General features: G+C 38.4%; 2 protein-coding genes across 4 annotated transcripts; one reads left to right on the top strand and one right to left on the bottom strand.

The window, feature by feature from the left end:
- Positions 1-293: 293 nt before the first annotated feature.
- sfxn2 (sideroflexin 2) lies at positions 294-17,420 on the bottom strand. Of its 3 annotated transcripts, none has more exons than XM_085285039.1 (13): positions 17,332-17,420; positions 16,002-16,061; positions 8,684-8,931; positions 8,008-8,178; positions 7,814-7,912; positions 7,034-7,109; positions 6,632-6,717; positions 4,552-4,612; positions 4,401-4,467; positions 4,252-4,301; positions 4,123-4,172; positions 3,989-4,036; positions 294-1,015 (listed from the first exon to the last, which is right to left on the bottom strand). In XM_085285039.1, exons 3-13 carry the CDS (start codon positions 8,836-8,838, stop codon positions 916-918), a joined length of 963 nt encoding a protein of 320 aa, XP_085141165.1. In that variant the 5' UTR covers positions 8,839-8,931; positions 16,002-16,061; positions 17,332-17,420; the 3' UTR covers positions 294-915. The 3 variants fall into 3 exon arrangements, with proteins under 3 accessions (XP_085141165.1, XP_085141166.1, XP_085141164.1); XM_085285040.1 differs by lacking the exon at positions 17,332-17,420 and adding an exon at positions 16,260-16,870; XM_085285038.1 differs by lacking the exon at positions 17,332-17,420 and adding an exon at positions 16,222-16,870.
- arl3b (ADP ribosylation factor like GTPase 3b) lies at positions 16,862-20,572 on the top strand. Its single transcript, XM_085285041.1, has 6 exons — positions 16,862-17,016; positions 17,503-17,646; positions 17,743-17,859; positions 17,954-18,004; positions 19,211-19,396; positions 19,497-20,572. Exons 1-6 carry the CDS (start codon positions 16,909-16,911, stop codon positions 19,542-19,544), a joined length of 654 nt encoding a protein of 217 aa, XP_085141167.1. The 5' UTR covers positions 16,862-16,908; the 3' UTR covers positions 19,545-20,572.
- The last annotated feature ends 2,910 nt before the right edge of the window (positions 20,573-23,482 follow it).

A 23,482-nucleotide genomic window follows, 5' to 3' on the forward strand; every position in this document is an offset into this window, starting at 1 on the left:
GAAAGACTTTTAGTTCTGTGGGTTCAGCCCACTGCAGGACTTCTTTTCTTTCATGTAGCTGCAGAAGAACATTGTTTATTAAAGCAGCACTGATACTGCTGAGACATGCAGTGAGTTCTGGCATTCACATGACTCACATAAATGTGTCACAGAAGCCACTGAGTTTGCCGTTTTTCCTCACATGCTCCGGGTGCAGCTGAAGTCATGAATAACTTTCTCCATAAAGTTTGAGCATCTTCCACACGATGAACGATCACTGGATTAAATAAACACCACTGTGAGGAGATGTGCTTCAATTGTGTGTAGTTTTATTCCAGCTTACAGAGGTCAGAGTTGACACGGTGAAGGGATCCAGCTGTCAAACATCTCAGATAAATCACAGAGACAGATCACACATTTACCTCTTTTCTGGCAGAAGAGGGCAGCAGCCTCCACTGAACAACCTCACTAGACTTTACTCATGCATAGAGGAACCTTTTCTCTTTTTTTAAGGTTTCACAGTTAAGCCATTAATGCCTTCAGTGTTGCTTCTCTCCTACCACTTTGTAAAAAGGCACAGACTGTAAGAAGGTTTGGGAGACCCCATTTTCCAACATTGAGACAGAAACAATGGAAGCAGCTACAGGAGAGCCACACTCCGACAAAAAAGCGAACAGATTTATTCTGACGTGCTGTTCCTGAGAGTAGATCATTTGGTTTCTCAGCAGGAATCCAGACTGTTGTGATTAGAGTAAGAATTAAGTGACAGCATTGATCAAAAGTCCCACAGCAAACATCCAAAGACAAGCACCAGTTTGAAAATGTAATGAAAAAAAAAAAGGAACAAAGAAGCATTTCATTGTGATTAATAATCACAGACTTAGGTCACGATATCGAAACACATGAATTGAGTCTTGTGCGTCGAATAGAAAACTCTCAGAGGCCTTTGTTGAAGTAGACGTGTCGTATGCTGTCCCCATATTGAGACCTGATGGAGTCTCTCAGCTCAGGCTCCAGCTTCGAAACAGCCATAGAGCTGCAGGAGGAGGAAGAGAGGACAGAAAGGAAAAGAGGAGCACAGTCAAAGGTTTGTTTGCATATCAAGGCAAAACAAAGTGTTGTAGTCAATGCTAATGAAAGTGTAGAGGACAACACACATTTTTGTCAGTAAAAAAAAATAAAATCTACTCGGGTAATTAGGAAAGCAAATTATTATTTGACATGTACTTAATATTCATTGTTATAACGTTGTTATTACAGCTCTTCAAGGCCTCAGTAAAGAGTTATAAATGAGTTTTACAATACAGGATGCAAAATACATTTTAAAATGAGCAACATATTAAAGTAAAAAAGTTGCACTATTCTACTGTAAGTTTATAAAATCTCGGCAGGTTTTATTAAAGATAACTAGACATGTGCCGGTCTTTAGCACCGTGTGTGAACACTTTACTTCCTGAACCTTAAGGACGAAAGAACAGGCGATTTTAGGTTTATTCTCTCGCTGAATCGTTCGAGTTCTGGCTTAATCTCAACATAAAGAAAAGTGAGTCTTATGCCCCCCAAATTTTTAAAATAAGAACTGCATTTTACTTTTTTTCTCTTTAGTGTAAACTTACATTAAACATGGACAACATTTCATATAGACAGCAGTGTGCATGCTTTTACTCGTGCAAAAGCTTAAAAAGAGAGTGAACGTAAAGGTGGAAGCCAGTTTATGAGCTAAGGCCCAGTTTAACATGACTGTGAACCGTGCACAGCTGCTCCAGTAGAAAATATAGAATTGGTCAAGTAGAGAATAGATACTCTTTAAAGTTGAAATACTTCCAATGGGGGGAAAAACATGCTCTCCAAACTTAAAATCCATGAGAAAGTTTTGTGTTTTTACCCTAAACACCAGCTAAACCATAAGTCACAGTGAACATCTGGAAAGCAGTTGTTAAGCGTCTTCATTCCACGCTCGCTGGTGCTGCGTTTTAATTCCACTCACCTCACTGACATTTCATTTTTTAGCTTTGCCTTCAGAGAACAATGAGTTATGGACTACTGATCTGATTGTAGACCATTAGAAGCACCTGTTAACCGCACACTCATCAATAATATTTTTCTTTTATAAGCATTTTATATTTTTATGAAACAAGAGCAGCGGAGAGAGATGAGAATTAAACAAAGGGAACGGCATGTGGTACGCATCCTCACCATTTTACTATCGGGTCACTCCCAAACCTAAAATTTAAGGCGGTAAGTCCAGACCTGGGCTGCACAATCAGACTAAACCAACATTTAAATCAATGATCATAAGTTCCCAAGCGGGCTTACATTATAATTTATATTTATAATTTGCTGGTAAGATGGAAATAAACTTGTAAAAATATGATTTGCCACATTTTATATGAGTCTTTCAAAACAAACTAACATACAGATAAGCTGCATCCTTATTTGAAAATCTAACTTCAGTTGAAATTGTTTCCCAAAAGTTAATTTTCTCTGTGAGTTTTAAACTGGATCTGAAGACTGAGATGATGAAATATGTCTGAGCGAGCTTGAGTGAACAACACGTTTGAAAGCTGATTAGAGGCCAAGACACTGCAGCAGGATTTATTGTAACTCCAGGAATTCCAGCATCGCAAATTAATCCACCAGCTGCACTAACACGGACATCTTTTATCGGACCAAAGCCACAAGACTTGAAAACCTGAGCTTTCTGCTTTGGATTTTTAAAATCTAGTCGATTAGTGTGGACTAGTTTCTGTAGCAGAAGCTGATTGTGTGAAACAGCTACAACTTAACTTAGACACAGGTCTTGATAACCTGCTTCCTCCTATAGAGAAGGTTCTACAAAAACTCTTATATTTATTATTTATTCCTAAGTTTTGTCACACAGCACACTGTTTTACTTTGATTTTTGTCAATTCAAACATATGTGAGAGAGAGCATACCATCTGAAGCTGAAGACAACGTGTCTTAAAGTGTTTTAAGGGCTATTCTGAGGCAACTCTAATGAACTCTTTTGATTACAAATACTATATTTCTACAGTACGGAAACCAACTCCACTCCTCCCTTCATCTAGAACTTCTCTGAACACTTTTCAGATGAGTTGAAGATCAAAAATTTGAGTTGAGCTTCAAAAACAGAACCAACCAATGAGCAACTGCGCTGTAATCCTCCATCTTTTATATACAGTCAATGTTTATTTAAACAAAGGACTTTCTTTTTCCCTATTAATGTAATTGTGTGCAGTCCTATGAAAACTAAATACACCCTTACTGTTTCCACAGAAATTAAGAGAGTACGTAACAGCCAGGAGCTGCTAATCGTCAGCAGGTGTGGGAACCTCTATAAAAACAGAGGTTTTGGCAGTTTGCTGTTCTGGAACATTTGCCACAGTCCCAGCAAATTCATCCCAAAGTCAGTTTGTGCTCAAACAATCTGCAAAAACCCAAAAGCTACATCACTGACTCTGCAGGCCTCAGTACAAAGAAAAAGACTGAACATGAAGGGCTTGTTTCTAAAGGTTGCCAGGAGAAAGCCCTTTCTCTCCAAAAGGAACGTGACAGCACAGCTTACTGTGAGCACGGCGGTGGAAGGTTGATGATGTGGGTTTATTTTGGAGCCACATGATCTCTACATCTTGTAGTCATTAAGTTAACTGTGAATTCCTGAAGTATCCTCAAGTCAAATGTGAGGTCTGAGGCTAAAGCTTGGCTGAAACTCTGTCACGTCACAGGACAACGATCTTAAGCGCAACAGGCGGATAAAGAAAACAATTGAGGTGTTGCAATGGCCCAAAGTCCAGACCTCAACCTCATTTAAGAGAATAAATGAATGCTCGCAAACTTCAACAAACTGTAAAGAAGAGTGGGTCACAATTCCTCCACAATGACCACCAAAGCACAGAGAAAATGTACATAAATACACATGTCAAGAAACCAGGCTGACTAAAGCTAATTATTTCTTGATGCTCCTTAAAGTCCACAAACTTGTGTGAAAGTAAAGAAACAGTTTCATTACCATCTCTGAGGGAACAGGGAGCAGGCAGCCGGCACCATGAAGATCAAACTTTGGGAAAAAAGGACAAAAGTTACCACTGAAATACTCCAGAGGACATTATAGTACACCTGACCCTGTAAACTCTCTGTACTTACAACCCTCCCACCAGCATCACTTGAATTGGTCCATGGAGAAATGTGATTCTCTGTAAAAAGCGAGAAAAGCACAATGAGGACAAATGCACACATTTAGCAGGAGAACGGTAATGAAGACGAACATCATACCTGCATGAACTTGTATTTTTCCAGCCTTTGCATGATGATGGGGAGGACAACTGACAAAAGGAGAAGAACAAGAACATTAAGTGAAGAAGAGAGAGAGGATTTACCACATCTTCATGACATAACTTTCTCCTAAACACTTCTTTGCGTACTCATTCCTGGTGCGGCCATGGTAACCCGAGAAATGACCACCTGAGCGATGCCTTTTACTGCTGCTTTCTGCAAACAGAAAAAATGGAGACAATTTAAGAAAAAATAAACACATTACAAAGTGCCTTGAAGTGCCTTAAAGTGTGTCCGGACCGTAGAGTGGCCCAGTTTGTTGCCATTTTCATCTGTGACGGCGATGCCATTCAGAATTTCCCTAAAAAACAGAGAAAATGAAGATGAAAAGACTAAAAACAAAGAAAAAGGAAACTGAACATGAATAAGTGTTTCTCTTAGAGATAAGAGGGGAATGTGTTTATTGTGTTGTTTTACTCATTTATTTTGGATTTATTTTATAGCTTTATTGTTTTGTCTTGCTCTGTACTTTAACAATATACAGTATCAAGTACTGCACAGTTCACAGTAAACACTCTTTTATTGGGTCGCTATTCTGACTTCACTTCATCTTAAACCTTCAATACTGAAAAAAAACAAACAAAAAGAAGTGTAATAATCTGTAACGAGAGAGGATCTGTACTAAAGGCCCCAGACCCTTCCCTGTGTCTCATTCACCTTCAGTCTCTCCCCACTTTCTTAATAAATGCCCCAAAGCACCAAAATTAAGCTTTAAAAGGATGAAAAGTGCTCTCTCCAAATCACGAATGTCACAAGCATCAAACTGGAGAACAAAATTGTGAAAATGAGCCAGCTCCTGTTTTTCTACCCGTGGAATGCAACGATCTCTGCTGAGATTTCCAGAAAAAAAACTAAACAAAAAACATTAAGAGTGTGTAGAGTAACATTAAAAGTATAGATTTCTTGTTTTTGCAAACACAGAAACTTATAAGCAGCTCAGAGATTACACAGATGCACACAGAAATCAAGGTAAGCTAGTTAAAGATGTTAACTTTATGATATTTCAGCAAAATGCTAATATCTTGAACTACGACTGCTGCGTCTGTTGTGCCAACTCTACACAAACACATACAGAAGTCCTAACCATCCCAGTTTAGCAAGTAAATATGCCAACTTTAAATAATTTGTGCAACTGGTTTGGCAGGTAGTTAATTATTGCATAATGGCCATTCAAAGTAAAAGTTAAAAATAAGCTTTAAGGCGACGTGATGTTCCGAGAAACAAACACATTTACTGAAGTTAAAGCTGGAATTTTCTTTGCGTTTACGAGCCTTAATTAATCCTAAAAACTCAAAATCTCTGAAATTTAAAGCACAAATTTAAGGAGAAAAAGCCAAATCTGCTTTGAATTTAATTTAACAAATGATATGACTTCACTTTGTGAGGGTGGATCATCAAACTGCAGGCAGATGGTAAACAATGACAGCACACATTAGTAAGAAGGTGCGACAGTAAATGACACCATCGGTACGCTGGAAAATCTTTCTTCTGATAATCTGGTGATTCAAAGTTAAAATAACAAGTATTTCCTTATTGCTTTAATTCCGGCACAAATAATTATTTAATTACACAATGGCTATAACATCTGCTAGTTGTTACTTTAAACCCTATTTTTCTTCTACTTTTTTTTTTTAAATCTGTGTCATTAGTGCCAAGGCTTTCTACTAAATCTGTTCTTTCCTTCTTATTTTAACTTCAATGGCCCAAATATGCCGTGATATAAAACAAAAGGGTGGAGACAGCTAAATTTCTGACTTCCCAGGGACCCTTGGTAGATAAAAAAGGTCTACCAAACTGAATAAATATAGTCGTGCTGCAAGCATGGACATGTGAACCAAATTTAATGAGATTCAGTGAAATAGTTGTTGAGATCACTGAGATAATTAGGATTCTGGTTGAGTATTGGTGCACTTAACCTTCCATCAAGAAGATGTTGAAATATAAAGTAGAAGTTTGTTTGAAAACGATGCTGGTGGAGCTAAAGGAAAACACGCAAAGACCGAAGGCTTCATCATCTGGAAACCATGAACATCTGTGCAAAATTTCACGGCAAATCATCAAATAGCTGTTGAAATATTTCAGCATGTACCAACTGACCTACATTACCATCCCCTGAGCCATAGCTAAAAGAGATTTACACATCACGCCACTATTTTAAGATCAGTAATTCTCCAGAACACCTTCTCTCAGGATCTAACACAGCAAACACTGCTCTGTGGTTGAGTATCCTCAGGAAGCCTGCCCTTACAGAGTCACTGTGTTTCAGCAGACATGGCCAAAAAAAACCCTTCAGTTCAAAGAAAAACGCAGGAGGACTCACTGCTGCCTCATCATGGGAATGTTAACACAGTTGGCAGCTGCCACAGCTACAAAAGGGACCCAGCGAGCCACGAGAGGAGGAGCTTTCTGTGGGAAAAAGCAGAGAAAAGTCATCATGAATATCATTGTAATACCTGTAAAGATCTGTGCAGCTGTGACTGGGTTAAAGGGACATTTTCAGCTTTTGTTCCTGTTGGTTTTTGTTAACCAACAGCAACAGGATATATATGACAGAAACCAAGAAAAAGCATAACAGGTCTGACCCAAACTATTATTTATAAGTTGGTTTGGCCACGATTTTAAACATAGGGCATAAAAGTGATCGCATCCAGATAAGTTTGACAACAAAACACTTCTTAAAAACAGTCAGCACTGTATGAGTTCCTGCGTGCAGCATTTGTACCTTTGTGTAGAGGTTCAGTCCGACCGCTGTTGCTAAAGCTGTGCTGGTCGCTGTAACGTAGGCTACTCCAATCTGTCTGAGAGACACAACAAAGGCATCGAACAGCAGCTGCTATTAGAAAACTGTTTTTTTTTTTTTAATGTTTACATAAATAGGCATATAAAATAGCCAGCATTCAGTATGTGGAGCTCTCACACGTTTTGTTTTGCATCCAGATAAAATTAAGGTGTGTTTAAATGCACCCATGTTTATATTTATCCAAATACTGCAAGTGTGCATTTGGTTAAGCTTCCACTACATGCCATTTTTATGATACACTGTGAAAGGGGTCATTTCCTGCTTTGTGCTACAGGTTGGAAAGGATAACTCTAGAAAATATCTCCCATAATTGTCCAAAGTTTATGTGTGAAAACTGCTTTACAGGTGCATGGCATGATATCCACCAGCACACACCATGCACCTGATGGCTGGATATGAAGAAAGCTACCTGTAAATCAATCCAAGAAGACAGGATCAAATCAGTTTGTTGTGCAGACCACTTTGGAAGGAAGTTTGAAACAATTATTACCGATAAGGTAAAAGTATCTGACGAGAAGTCTTTCCCCGTGGTAACCTAGTTACCATGGGGGAATGGAAAGTGGCAGTGAAACTTGCTACTGCTCTTTTTACCTCTACTGATGCCCTCAAAAATTTCTAGTTGCCTGCTGATGCTGTGAGAGTTCACTGCATTCTTATCTGGAGGATGTGAAATGACAAACTTAAAGTCTTAAGAGCGCTTACTTGGGAGTGATGGGGGAGGCAGCGTTGCGGTTGGTGTAGTTGACTAAAGCGTTGAAGGACTGATTTACCCACTGCCAGAACACCACAGCAGGAACTGTCCTAGAAACAGACATGAATTATGAAACCTGTAGAACTTCCTCTGCAAGAAAGTAGGATGTGGTAAAATGCAGCTCTGCCTGTTCGCTCTTCTCTACCTGTAGAACTGCAGCATGAAGCCGGTGATGGCCATGCCTCCGGGTACCTGGAATGACATGCGGCCGATGAGGTTCATGCGGTCTCCTGTGTCTGGGTGAAAAGCTGAGTCGTAGAGCTTCTTAGCGTAGTAGAGCTGCTCTGCTGTGGTGCCGGGAGGGATGGATCCCGCTCTGCAAAGCAGCAAAAAAACACACTCAATGACGCTGGCGGAGCCTTTCGTAACTACAACACAGATTTATAATAAAATCTGCAGAAGCACGGTTACATCACAGAGAACAGGGTATGAAGCAAAACGTTGAAGGTAAAATGGGAATTTCTACGATTTTGCCACAGACGTGACAGGTGGTTTCCTTCTTTACTTAAACTACTCTTCTGCCGTTAGTTTTGTGTTCTGCATGTGAATTGCAATTATTTGATTGCAGAATGCTCTTTTTTTTCAGGGTGAGTATTAGGACTGTCCTACTGTGGCTGTCTGCGGAGGGGGAAACCAGAGCTCCTAAAACGAAACCCACTGGGAGAACATGCAAACTGCAAACAATCTTTCCATTTCCAGGTTTGAACCCAGGATAGAGCAAGCCAATGAGCCACTGTGCCCTGAATGTCTTTTATCAAAGGAAACTTGAGGATGGTCACATGACACGAGACATTTTAGAGCTTGTGCATTCATTATCTCACCTGCAGCTTTCTACTAAAGCTTTGGCCTCATCTAATCGCGAGTCAGGCAGGAGCGCTGTTCGGCAGTCGGTGATGTTGAAGAAATGTTTTAGTCTCCCCATGAACGTAGACTGATCCCATCGTGGTGCGTCAATGTCAAACGAGCTCAGAGCCATTGCGTCTGTTAAAATCCAGGTGCAGATTAATGCATCAAAAAGCCTCGCAGCTTGTGTTAGTGCGGGACGTCACTCAGCAGCTGCAGTCAGATCCTGAGGAAAAGAGGAAGAAAGACATTATTACAGGACAATCAAAGAGTTGGTGAATAGTTAATGCATGCTCTTGTCCTCCTTTGAGCTGATGTAACATTAACAGATTTTTGTTTTTTTAGCTCAGCGGCTCAGAGACACTAGTTTTCTTTACCTTTGAACCCAACGTCCCACATGCAAAGGTGTATGTTTATAAAGCTGAGACACAACACAAAACTTATTTGGATAATTAACATCCAAACAGTCTCTTCGGTTTCCCTAATCTAAGAATTTCATAACACTCCCTTGGGTTTGAAAATACATGTATCCATGACAAATCTGAAAAGCTGTGAGCTTTACTTTAGTTTCTAGTACCAGTCCAACGCTTCATTCCATTGTGGTTCTGGATGTAAGGAGTCCATGCGAACACGTAATCACCCTTTTAGCCTTTCTGCTTCCATAATGAAGGATTGACTGGACTCATGGGGTCACTTAATTAAATTTGCGAGAGCTTTGACAGTGATGTCAGTGTCTAGAGCACCAAACCTACAACAGCAGAGTGAACCCAGACAGCTGTTTGTTATATCATATCATACATGCTGAATTTGATGCTCATGACGGTGATGTTTAAGAGAAGAAAACTGAGCAAATGTGCAAGATACAAAAACAGCTATTTTAATATTATTGATTGATTCATTGATAAGTTTTACAAGCCATCATTTCTTACAACAAATGAAGCAGATCACACATCCGGAGTTAATTCAAAGCCTTGAGTTTGTATTTGATAGCTTTTAACTGTAATTTTAAATATAAGGTCCAAAGGAATGCAAGTGCAAGTGAGAGAGACTTTCATTAGACTAAAAGAAATAAATAAATAAACCCATCCGAGAGACAGCAAAAACTTCAGGAGTGGCCAAATCAAGAATCTGGTATATTTATAAGAAGGAATGAGACGGCCAGCTCAGCAACACCAAAAGGCAAGTCAAAGTCTACCTAGATCACCTTGAAGGTGCAAGCTACTGGTTACACTGGTCTAGAAGTCCAGAATAGACTGTGCCAGAAAGCATCTAAAAGAGCCTGCATAGTTATGAAAAAAAAATTAAAAAACTGAAAATACTAATCAAGGTAGACGAGAATGATGGGAAGAGAAAAGTATGAAGAAGAAGAGAAACGGCTCATGATCTGAAGTGTAAATGGTGGAAGCGATGTTATGGCATGGACATGTATGGCTACCAGTGCAACCGGGTCACTGGTGTTTATTGATGACGTGACTGCTGATAAAAGTAGCAGGATGAACTCTGAAGCATGCATTACTCTCTGCTCAGATTCAGCCAAACTATTGGAACGGGCTTGCAAATAGATAATCACCCAAAGAACTGCAACAACATTCCTTTGCCTTGAGTTTCTCAAAGCAAAGAAATGAGATATCCTTTAACAGCTTTACCAGAGCAGCCTTTTCATTTATTAAACCAGAAAGGTACAAAGACCCAGAAAAGATCCTTGACTTCAAGCTGAAAGTCTGCACTTCAGTCACAGCTAAACTACTAAAATTGTATCTTTATCCAACAAATTACTGACCTGACAGTATAAAATGCTTTAAGTGCAAAGAATAAAACCTGTGATATAAATGTGGTTTGTATTGTACAAAGGGATTTCAGAGCTCAGCAACTTGCCTTCCTCATAAAATTATGGTGGTTATAGCCACAAAAGTAACATATTTAAATACTTTGCTCCACATCTCCTAGAGGAAACGGTGCCCATGTTGGCATTAAACACTGGTAAACATACTAACTTTCGTCTGTTCAGCATCATTCCTGCAACCCCTGCTGCGATATCGTTGCTCTGACTATCCTGTAGCTTTGTAGCTCAGGCTCTCTAAAGTTAGGCTGTTGGAAACATCTGCTCTTGGGTTTAAACCAAACACAAACTGCCTAAAAACCCTCAAAGCCCAAACGTCTACTAGAAATCATCAACCACCTCCTGTTAATGGGTCCTCGGGTAGTGATTTTGAGTTTTTTGCAACTGCACCATTGTGCTTGCTTTGAAGCAACCGGGGGATCCAAAACGTGCTGACTACAGCTCAGCCTATCCAAATGTCCCACAGTTCATCTCCATTAGGCACTTACTGTAAGTTTTAGGTAAGTTTTGAAACAGGTGAAATGTAAGGGCGAGGAGAAGAGGATATCAGTGGTCTCTGAAGGTTCAGCCTGGTTGGAACTGGATTATTTCTGAAGCTGTTTGTTTACAAAATAGGTCAAAGGTCTGTGGAACATGGTCGAGAATAAGTCAACGTAGATCCTATTACCAGGACATATAAATAATAATATTAAAGAACATATGTAGGACTGCATCTGAAAAAAATTATTACACCTTCATAACTCTTTATTTTGTTTGATTAAAGATTCAGTTTACAGTTAATTTAAAACAGAGAGAACAACAAATCTTCACATTTAAAAGCTAAAACTAGAAAAGACTGAACTTTTTTTCATGACAAATTATTAAACACTTAAAAAAAAGTGATGAGGACAAAAAGCCTTAGCAGCAGAGCACGTATCCCGAAACTCTTGATGTAGTGCTTTAACTACATTTTTAAACAACTTATCAAGCCTTTATCAAATATTTCCACCTGGACCAAACCAAATAATGAAACTGTCACCTGTAGTGAAGGTCAGCAGGGTGCTAATCAATTTGGCCACGGTCACGAAGAACATGATTGATTTGTTCATTGATAAATCAATAGGGAGGCTGACTGATTATATTGTGAATAATAATAATAATGGATTGCATTTATATAGTGCTTTTCAGGGCCCTTAAAGCGCTGTACAATTCCACTATTCATTCACTCTCACATTCACACACTGGTGGAGGCAAGCTACAGTTGTAGCCACAGACTGACAGAGGCGAGGCTGCCATATCGCGCCATCGGCCCCTCTGGCCATCACCAGTAGGCGGAAGGTAAAGTGTCTTGCCCAAGGACACAACGACCGAGACTGTCCGAGCCGGGGCTCGAACCGGCAACCTTCCAACCTGCCAACTCTTTGAGCCACGAATAAGACACAACATTGCAAGAAGACCTAAATGTTTGCTGCAGGGCAACAGCACAGCACAGATCCCATAAATTATTGATAAGAGGAGCAGTTACTTGGGTAAAACTGCAAGTATTGCACTTTAGTAATGCTCAATTACAAGTTCAACTCCCATAGATAAATCACTAAAAGTACTAAACCAAGCTAAATAATCCCTGACAGATATGATTATGTACCCTCTGATGGTCATCGTCAAAATAGGGACCCTTTTGGGTCCCCTTGGATTTTTGATTCTCAATATATCAGTCATTTTAAAGACTAGTTGCATGAAACTTGGCTAGGAGTTGCATTTTAGCATTATTTTTAAAATTCATTGATCCCCTCTATGGTGTTGTGTATAGTAAAGGAGATTCACATAAGTGTTACCATCTGTGGTCCTCGTACCATTTTGGGTCCCATTGACTCCCATTATAATCACATATTTTCGATATACTGTAATCCTGACATGTGATAATTTTTTTCTCGTGAATACCTAATGGATCTAAGCCTCAGGCTTCAAAATAAAGGAAAAATATGTTTCGGATCCAATGAGCACAATATTAGGTACAGCACCACCATAGACATTTTCAGTGGTTTTGAATGCAGGACATGGTTATCTTATTATGCAAAATACATGACAATAAAACAGCTGACCACCATAAAATAGTCTCGATGTAGTGGAACTGATATAAGAGAGTGGTGTGAATGTGATTGAGAATATATTTATAATATATATTACGGGTTTCCCCCCCCCCCCCACCCCCAAAATAAATAAATAAAAAATAAACAGGGGTCTTTATGACAATAAAGCTATAAAAACATAAAAAATATTTACAAATTTATGAAAAACTTTATATCTGTGGTTAGGTCTGAAGTTGTTTAAAAGATCTGATGTGAAAAAAAATGAAAAAACAATTCATAAAATTCATTGCTATATCACCTTTTGGATGGGGACCATTTTGGGTCCCGAGGGATACCAATGGAAGTATATTGCAAAAACTCTTATTGCTCCAAAAATAATAATGCATCCAAATCAATTCTATTCTGAATTCTTTACCTATCCAAGGCTCTAATAACCTCATGCCAAGTAGTTCCATTTGCAACTCATTTTTTGAAAATATTGCATATTATGGTTTTTTACCCCCCAAAATAAAAAATAAACAGGGGTCTTTATGACAATAAAGCCATAAAAACCTAAAAAATATGAAAAAAATTATGAAAAACTTTATATCAGTGGATAGGTCTGAAGTTGTTTAAAAGATCTGGTGTGAAAAAAACTGGAAAAAAAATTCATAAAATCCATTGCTATATCACCTTTTGGATGGGGACCATTTTGGGTCCCGAGGACCATAAAAGGGTGTAAATTTGAAAAACTCTTATTGCTCCAAAAATAATAATGCATCCAAATCAATTCTATTCTGAATTCTTTACCTATCCAAGGCTCTAATAACCTCATGCCAAGTAGTTCCATTTGCAACTCATTTTTTGAAAATATTGCATATTATGGTTTTTTACCCCCCAAAGAAAATAAACAGGGGTCTTTATGACAATAAAGCCATAAAAACATAAAAAATATTGAGAAAATTATGAAAAACTTTATATCAGTGGATAGGTCTGAAGTTGTTTAAAAGATCTGGTGTGAAAAAAACTGGAAAAAAAATTCATAAAATCCATTGCTATATCACCTTTTGGATGGGGACCATTTTGGGTCCCGAGGACCATAAAAGGGTGTAAATTTGAAAAACTCTTATTGCTCCAAAAATAATAATGCATCCAAATCAATTCTATTCTGAATTCTTTACCTATCCAAGGCTCTAATAACCTCATGCCAAGTAGTTCCATTTGCAACTCATTTTTTGAAAATATTGCATATTATGGTTTTTTACCCCCCAAAATAAAAAATAAACAGGGGTCTTTATGACAATAACGCCATAAAAACCTAAAAAAATGTAAAAGAAAATTATGAAAAACTTTATATCAGTGGATAGGTCTGAAGTTGTTTAAAAGATCTGATGTGAAAAAAAATGAAAAATTAATTCATATATGATATTGCTATATCACCTTTTGGATGGGGACCCCTTTGGGTCCCAAGGGATACCAATGGATGTATACTGTAAAAACTCTTATTGCTCCAAAAATAATAATGCAGCCAAATCAATTCTGTTATGAATTCTTTACCTATCCAAGGCTCTAATAACCTCATGCCAAGTAGTTCCATTTGCAACTCATTTTTTAAAAATATTGCATATTATGGTTTTTTACCCCCCAAAAAACAGGGGTTTTTATGACAATAAAGCCATAAAAACCTAAAAAATATGAAAAAAATTATGAAAAACTTTATATCAGTGGATAGGTCTGAAGTTGTTTAAAAGATCTGATGTGAAAAAAAATGAAAAAAAAATTCATAAAATCCATTGCTATATCACCTTTTGGATGGGGACCATTTTGGGTCCCGAGGACCATAAAAGGGTGTAAATTTGAAAAACTCTTATTGCTCCAAAAATAATAAAGTATCCAAATCAATTCTGTTATGAATTTTTTACCTATCCAAGGCTCTAATAACCTCATGCCAAGTAGTTCCATTTGCAACTCATTTTTTAAAAATATTGCATATTATGATTTTTTACCCCCCAAAAAACAGGGGTTTTTATGACAATAAAGCCATAAAAACCTAAAAAATATGAAAAAAATTATGAAAAACTTTATATCAGTGGATAGGTCTGAAGTTGTTTAAAAGATCTGATGTGAAAAAAAATGAAAAAAAAATTCATAAAATCCATTGCTATATCACCTTTTGGATGGGGACCATTTTGGGTCCCGAGGACCATAAAAGGGTGTAAATTTGAAAAACTCTTATTGCTCCAAAAATAATAAAGTATCCAAATCAATTCTGTTATGAATTTTTTACCTATCCAAGGCTCTAATAACCTCATGCCAAGTAGTTCCATTTGCAACTCATTTTTTAAAAATATTGCATATTATGATTTTTTACCCCCCAAAAAACAGGGGTTTTTATGACAATAAAGCCATAAAAACCTAAAAAATATGAAAAAAATTATGAAAAACTTTATATCAGTGGATAGGTCTGAAGTTGTTTAAAAGATCTGATGTGAAAAAAAATGAAAAAAAAATTCATAAAATTCATTGCTATATCACCTTTTGGATGGGGACCATTTTGGGTCCCGAGGACCATAAAAGGGTGTAAATTTGAAAAACTCTTATTGCTCCAAAAATAATAATGTATCCAAATCAATTCTGTTATGAATTTTTTACCTATCCAAGGCTCTAATAACCTCATGCCAAGTAGTTCCATTTGCAACTCATTTTTTAAAAATATTGCATATTATGGTTTTTTACCCCCCAAAAAACAGGGGTTTTTATGACAATAAAGCCATAAAAACCTAAAAAATGAAAAAAAAATTATGAAAAACTTTATATCAGTGGATAGGTCTGAAGTTGTTTAAAAGATCTGATGTGAAAAAAAATGAAAAAAAATGAAAAAAAATTCATAAAATCCATTGCTATATCACCTTTTGGATGGGGACCATTTTGGGTCCCGGCGACCGTGAAAGGGTGTAAATTTTGACGGCTATCCAAGGGTTATGTAATAAAATGATAATAAGCAATGTTTTGCTGTAAAGCAACATTTCACTGCTGTAGCTGGCTAAGACGAGGCTTGGTTAAAGTGGACCAACTATTGAAACAAATGAAATATTCACATATAAGGGGCTGGAACTGTGTGGGGTTTTTTGTTGTTGTTGTTTTGTTTGTATATTTTGAATGAAAAATCAGTGATTATTAGTGAAGTAGTAGAGTCAACTGATCGATCAACCAATGATTACTATTTCTTCATCCATATGGTGGAGTAAACGAAATAAGAGATGTAACGTGCAGAGTACTGCAGTACAGGTAGTTACTACTGCTGACTAGCAGAAGGTTGCCAAACTGGATCTGTAGGCCAGAGCCCTAGTAACATCTGGATAAGTAGTAGCACGTGGCTGCTAATGGTTGAAATGTTAAATTACTTACATGCAGTTTGCGGAGAAGAGAAATGTGTGGAGACCTGTGTGAAGACAACCGACCAGAGTGCTGTGAAAAGAGTGAAAACATGTCAGTTGGGGCTCACTGACTGATGCAACTCAGTCCTCGCGTTACCAGCTGGGTCTGACGGGGGGGACCCCCAGCAAAGCACGAGCCAAAACACCGACACACCGGCTGCAAACACCGCCCTTTGAAACCGAAAATATACCTGTGTATACACCTCCAACGGACCAGCAGAGCACGAACCTGCCAGGTGGTCAGCTCAACTCCCGTGCAGGCACAGTAAAAGAAAAAAAATGCGCACGTGGCAGGTTGTCCTCCAATCAAAGGCTGGAGCAGATGGGGCAGATCCTTGCGTTTAAACCGGTGGAAACCGAACCTGATATTTGGCTGAAGACTAAAATTAAATCAGAAACTGGGGGGCGGTTCCAGATGTTGAATCAACCCCCTCCAGTTTACAGCTACTGTTAGTAGCTAGCTAATTACTTCGGTGACATTATATCCGGTTTGTTATGGTAAAAAGTAGTAAAAATGTATGTCCGTTGACTTATTTTAACATTATGGACAAGAAGAGTGCACAAAATGAGATTTCAAAGTGTACTGTCTAAAGACAATTAAACGTTTAGCAGGTAGCTAACTAAACTCGTCCACCTTAGTTTTGGGTTTAGCGATGCCTTCATGGTACTTTGTTTAAAACAAAATGTAAATAAGGAACACCCGTTTACACTGGTCTGCTGCGATAATGACCACTTAGTAACGAGCCGCTACAAGAACGAATAACACAGGGAAATAAATGTTAATGAACAGAATCCATACACTTCGATTACAAAAGAAAAGCGTATCCCCTCAAAACAGTATCAGAGTCGGCATTTTGTATTTTACCCATTTAAAAAAAATGTTTCATGAATGCAACACGACGCGGAATCTGTGCGTATCTCTGCGTCTGACGTCACTCCCCTTAGTAACCCTCGGCGGCGTCTCCAGGAGAGAAGGCAACAAGATGGTGAGTTTTAATTTATCGCAAACATTAGCGCATAACCTAACACAAACTTCCTCGAGTGCTCATACTTCTACACCTTATCGTCCATTTTTAGTTATATCAATTGTAATAAATTCCGTCACCACCAGGTTGACAAAGAAAAAAAATCGACTGCCTTGTTGCTTCGTTCAGTTATCAGGGGAGATTAGCTTAGCACGTTAGCTGTGTTTAGCTCCCATTTGCGTGCCGTTATCTAGCCCTGCCTGGGAAACAAATTAGCCGTAAGGATCAAGAAAGTCAAAGCACAAGATCTGACTTGCTGCTCAGAGGATCTGTTACCGTTAGACGAGTGCTTGTACATCATCAAAATCCATAGAGGGTGCTAGAAATGGCCTGTTGGTGGATGGAAAGAAGAGATGTGTTTTTGCAATGGTGGTTAGCTGCAGCAGTGCTCCCCCTGTCCCCCCGGAACAGTAACACCACGCTGCTGTTTTTAACTGCTTGTTGTAGGGATTGCTGTCCATCCTGCGCAAGCTAAAGAGCACACCAGACCAGGAGGTGAGGATACTGCTGCTGGGTCTGGACAACGGTGGGAAGACCACACTCCTTAAACAGTTGGCATCTGAGGACATCAGTCACATCACGCCCACGCAGGTAAGATACAAAGGATGTTTGTATACAAAGCGTAGTCGTGGAACTTTCATGCGTTTCACCTCCTCTTACCGTACTTATTTTATCTTCTTCCTGCAGGGATTCAACATTAAGAGCGTGCAGTCTCAGGGGTTTAAACTAAATGTCTGGGACATTGGAGGCCAGAGGAAGATCAGGCCGTACTGGAGGAACTACTTTGAAAACACAGATGTTCTGGTGAGGAGATGATGCACCAAATGAAGCAATATGACCTTAATTTCAGTAACATGCAACTCTTTCACACACTAACAAAGAAAACTTTTTGTTTCAGATTTATGTCATTGACAGCGCTGACAGAAAGAGGTTTGAGGAAACGGGTCAGGTATGTAACTGTGTATAAGGGTTTGGGCTCCTCACCAAAGAAGTTTCAGTTTCCTACCAAATGAACGGTGATAAAAAAAAAAAGAATTGGACTATATGTAGTTATAAGTGAATTATAAGTAATTAGGGTTATTCCATTTCAGATCTTTGTAGGTCTTCTGCTCAACCTTGTACCATTCTTCGTAACAGAAATGAAAAATAAAACCAAGTTTTGGAGTTTCCAGATGGTTCTCTAATTATGACTGAAAAAAATAGTTAAATATATGCATATTTAAAAATTTTGAACCTTCCTTTACCTACCGTTTTGAGAAGTACTGCCCTGGAGGAGTCTTATAATTCAACTTTAATTTTTAATGTACTAAGAAGTGTTAAAAATGTCAAAAAGGATTCTACATGCTTTATTTTACAGTATTGTGAAACTCAACTCTATACCAGTAAATGTCACTAGTTGTCTTTCACATGTTTTTACTGGTGTGTGTTCAAATATGGGACTTTACACAACTGTTTGAATTTTGTTTTTAATATTTTAATTACCCAGTGCTCAGACATTTTTTTAATGTATCTGTCCCAGATTATACATACTGGTTCATTTTATGGCAAGAAAGCCAATTATTTTATTTATTTTTTATTAAACAGCTGATTATTTCCCCCAAATCATTTGTAAATGATACCAATCCTATCCTAAAACTTTTAAATTAATAAGCAAGAAATACATTTTATTTATAGTTTTTTAATAATTACAGAAGCTGAGGATATAGTGTTTAAGGTGTTAGGCTATATAATATATATTTTATGTTAGAAATAGAGAAAACATGGATAATTCCATGTTTTGCTTCTGACTTTAAATGTGGCTAATGCGTTCACCTTACACATGAAAAATACCTGGTTTGATTCCGGGAGGAGACCCAAACCAGCCTCAGGATGTACAAGCTAGTGCAAGCCCCAAGCCCGGATAAATTGAAAGGTTGTGTCAGGAAGGCCATAAAACATAAAATCATAAAATCTGACCCAAATCAAATATCCAATATATCCATGTGGCAAACTCCTGGGAAATAAAGTAGCAGCTTAAAGGTCTTCTTCTTCTTAAGGATCTGAACCCTAGAGCTGTTTTACATTACAGTACAGTTGAAGTCCCTTCTGGTTGTGTAAGTGTGTGTCTGTCATGTTGTGTAGCTGACAGATGTGTGTGTCTGTGTGTGCGCTGCAGGAGCTGGCTGAGCTGCTGGATGAGGAGAAGCTGAGCGGTGTTCCTGTGCTGATCTTTGCAAACAAACAGGACCTCCTGACCGCCGCCCCAGCCTCCGAGATCGCAGAGGGTCTCAATCTGCACACCATCCGGGATCGCATGTGGCAGATCCAGTCCTGCTCCGCCCTCACTGGCGAGGGGATTCAGGTGAGCAGATGAACTGTGCTTCACCTTTGTTGCATTTAAAAATTATACATATATCTATATTTTCCTTCTCACCCCACTGCTTCCCCTAAATTTAATACAGGAGGGCATGAACTGGGTCTGCAAGAGCGTCAACTCTAAGAAAAAATAGCTTTGCTTGTAGTCTTCTACTAATCAGGAGGACCAGCAGCAGCAACAGCAGCAGCACACACGCATACACTGACACACATTGCACCCTCCTGAGCCTTAGTACAAGGGATATACCTGTGAATGTACACACACTACTAATCCAACATGGACTTGGAGTTTTTAACCCCTCTGCATTCCCGCATCGCTGATGTTTACTAATCTCAGCACATCTTTCTGTGCTGGCCTCTACAACGAGGAGGGGCGTTTGCCTTCAAAAGGGAACCCAAACCAGCATATCGACCCCTTCCACCCCTCCGCCGTCCACCCACGTCACCATCTCTGTCCAACCGCAGCCACCCATGCGCAGCCTGTCACAGCCTCAAACATTCCCATTAAACTGCTGTCTTTCACTGGAATTCCAACATGTTCTTTAAGCTCTTTCACACGCTGTCCTGGAAACCACCCCCCTCCCTCCATCTCACCCCTATGTCGTGACAGTTTTTGTTGTTTTTGGTTCTTCTTCATTCCACAAAAGGCTGTAACGCGCTTTTCCTGCTATGGCTCTGTTCAAAGTGACGTATATTTTTGTAATTGTCTTATTTATGGTGAAGTAGAGTGTAGAGCGCTTTTGAACAACAGCTCATGCAGCGTGTGTGTGTGTGTGTGTGTGCGTGTGTGTGATTTCAAGGATGTTTGAGAAACAGTCCAACTCCCCCCACTACAGATAAAATAATACTCTACATGTTAATATGTAAAAAGGAGGCTGAAATTAAATGGTTAAAGACATTTTTCGATCAACTGTAAATAGCTCAGCTCTGTGTTCATATGTTACGTTATGCACATGTTATAGAGTATTTGTTACCCTGCTGTAGTCTATAATGTTTGCATATCTAATGTATGCCTGCAGATCTGTAACAGAGGAATAGGTACTGTATGTCCCAGTGCATTTCTATGTGCAGGTAATTCGCTCCTTTTGATATTCTTGAATGTAATCTGTCCAGAGCTGAAGATACTGTATGTGAATAAAAACACGAGAAAAATGTTTCACAAGTCTTACATTTATTTAGTTTCTGGATGCAGTAACATACTTGGATACTGAAGACTTGGTCACATAAGCAGGTGGAGTCGTGTGCTTAATGACAACAACCACCCTCTGTGGAGAGGCCTCTGTGGGAGCTGATGGGTGGGGCGCAGAGCTTTGTTTTCACTATCAAAATGTGGATTTGATCTAGCAGTACGATACCCTACTTGTATGGAACTGCAGCACACATTTGTCCCTCTTGTGTGCTGGTATAAGCCTGCGTCACACAAGATTATTATACAGTGAGATAATAGGTGTGGAAAAAGCAAAGATTTTAGTTAACCAAAACAGAAATAACTAGACTTTTGTGGGGGGGAGTGTTCACTGGGACAGTGTGCATGCGTGTGAGTCAACTGCCTTCATTTAGTGTTTGTGTTGAGAGTCATGACAATATAAAATCAAACAAATCTGTAAAAAGGCCTCCAGAACCTTTCAGAATGAGCTGATTGTTTTATATTAAGTAAGTTTAGTACATTTAATGACCCATGCAAAATTTTACCTTTCTTCTGGGATTTCCTTCTGAACTACCAGCCCTTGAATTATATAGGCATTGCTATAAGTGTTCTGCTTTTCAAGTTACCTTATGTCTTCTAGCATATTTGAGCTGTCCTAATTTTTCAAATAAAAAAGATATCCACATGAAATTTCCAGGGCTGAAAGACACATTTACTGAAAAACAGCAACCAAACCAGTTTTACACGTTCCCCATGTGTCACGATCTCATTTTTGTTCTATGGGGAAACTTGAGCATCAGTATCATGGGATATATGACAGCTTCAATAGCAAAACTGCCACTTTAATGTCTAGGATGTAGAGTAATAGAAACAAGCTCTGGCACCCAGGATGTTTTCTCTGTTTTCTGTTAATTCACTGGAAAAGTTCAAAAAGTATATATTGGGTAAACTTGCAGGGGTTATATCACCATGTGTGGTCGATGACGGTTAAAACAAGGTTTAGCATATTATAAAGGTCTGATTTCTATCTATATTTTAATACTGGGATCGTCTTCTAGCCACGATTTGTTTCTAATATAGTCCAATTTTGCATGAATTAAATCCAAAACCTGAAATTCTATTTATTCAGACAATTAAAACCATGTTAATGTTGAATAAGTGAGCTTTAAACATATATTCAGCCATCAATCATCTCTTTAGCTTCTCTAGAATAAAAAATAAATGAATAAATAAATAAATGCTGATGTTTAATAAAATATTCGTTCTAGATTTTCTTGAAATTCCATATTATTAACTAAAAACTCAGAGGTCTCCTGAAGGTATTTTCAAACTCTTTGCATAATATATAACATAAAATCATAAATGTTGCACTTGCATAGGTGTACAAGGTCAAACTGTGAAGGATAATATAACATTAAAAATTTGACACATCCACCAACCTGTTTGAAAATCAGTGAACTTGTCTGTAATTATGATTACAGCTAAAAAAAAATTTATAAAGGTAAATTTAACTTCTTGTTTCTTGAAATAAAATCTTAACCTGTTTAAAATTAGGGGTAAGGTTTAGGTTTATTTTTAACTCCTTTATGTGCACGTTTCACCTAGTGCACACAGCACATACAAGTGGAAATGTTATAACTGATGTACTCAAGAGCTAAGATGCATGTGTAAAGGAACTGATCTGAAAGCTAACACCTTCTAGTTTTAGAAACCATGCTTGTTTAGCATGCAGCTAAAATGCACCCTCACCCACATAGAGCTCTGCCTGTGACCTAATGAATGATAAAGCTACAGTAGTTCAACCTATGACATGGAAAAAACATGTGCTTATGTTTCCAAAATATCTACAGTTGTGGTAAGAAATTTTTATGCACGCATGAATGTCATGGTAATTTTAAGCGTTGAGTGATTTCTTTGAACTGCTCTTTTTACAGAATGGAATGACTGTACGCCATACACCTTTAATGATTCTAAAAGCAGAAATTGGGTTCATAAGTTTGAATCGACTCTCCTCCGCTTATCCAGTTCAGGGTCAACAACCTTCAGGCATAATTCCAGCTGTATATTTGACCGCTCTTCTTTGCAGAGTTGGTGGAATTGGTTGGCTTCCTGGTACACCCCCGGCTTAAGCATAAATTTTCAATAGGGTTGAGGATCAGGGCTTTGCAAAATCCCTACCAGAAGCATACTATTAGCTTGCTTCATCCAATTCCAAACCACTTTTGATATGTGTTTGGGATCATTGTCCTGTTGGAACACAATTGTGTTTGACATTTGAAACATCTAAGCTGCTGATTTGACCTGAAGTTAAAAAAATGTAATCTTCCAAACACTGTGGCCAAATAGCTCAATCTTTGTGTCTGACCATAAAACTTTTGTCCAGAAGCCATTTGGCTTGTCCAAGTAGGCAGCTGAAATTTCACTCACGCATGTCAATTTTGGAACAGGAGCTTTTTTATTGGTCAGCACCCTCTCAGTGCATGGTAGTATATGGTCGTTTCACTGTGGACACTGACACTGGTGTTCCAGTGAGTGTTGAAAAATAAATAACTTTTATGCTACCAAAGAGGAAACTGACTGTTATAGTCAGTCGTGATCACTAGTAGGAAGTGAATAGAAGCTTCAGCACCTTATTAAAATATTTAAATCAGTATATGTATATATTTGAGCTTGTATTTGATGCTGTGTAGATTAGAGAAAATCCAAAATAAATTCAACCTTGTTATCTAAATTGGGGTTTTTAAAGGCATTAAATATGCATGCTGTATAATCATTCTAACCTGGAAAAAGAACAGTTCAAAGAAATAATTAAAACCTCAAAATTACCATGACATCATGCTCATGATGAGCGTATGCAAATACTGACCACAACTGAATGTTCTTTTCCGAGATGCTACAGGCTCAGCCTGTCCTAAAATGCAGAAT

Source organism: Mchenga conophoros, linkage group LG8, assembly GCF_057382185.1.
Source record: "Mchenga conophoros isolate Kocher_MC1m ecotype Shallow Benthic linkage group LG8, M_conophoros_male_GT1.1, whole genome shotgun sequence".
In the NCBI taxonomy this organism is placed as follows: Eukaryota; Metazoa; Chordata; class Actinopteri; order Cichliformes; family Cichlidae; genus Mchenga; species Mchenga conophoros.

Coding starts and splice junctions, on each gene's coding strand:
- sfxn2 (XM_085285039.1), bottom strand. CDS start 8,838: ATGGCTCTGAGCTCGTTTGACATTGACGCACCACGATGGGATCAGTCT. Junction 7,110..7,813: donor GCCTCCCCCATCACTCCCAA/GTAAGCGCTCTT, acceptor TGTGTCTCTCAG/ACAGATTGGAGTAGCCTACG. Junction 4,302..4,400: donor CATGGCCGCACCAGGAATGA/GTACGCAAAGAA, acceptor TCCTTTTGTCAG/TTGTCCTCCCCATCATCATG.
- arl3b (XM_085285041.1), top strand. CDS start 16,909: ATGTTTCATGAATGCAACACGACGCGGAATCTGTGCGTATCTCTGCGT. Junction 17,860..17,953: donor TTGAAAACACAGATGTTCTG/GTGAGGAGATGA, acceptor TTTTTGTTTCAG/ATTTATGTCATTGACAGCGC. Junction 19,397..19,496: donor TCACTGGCGAGGGGATTCAG/GTGAGCAGATGA, acceptor AATTTAATACAG/GAGGGCATGAACTGGGTCTG.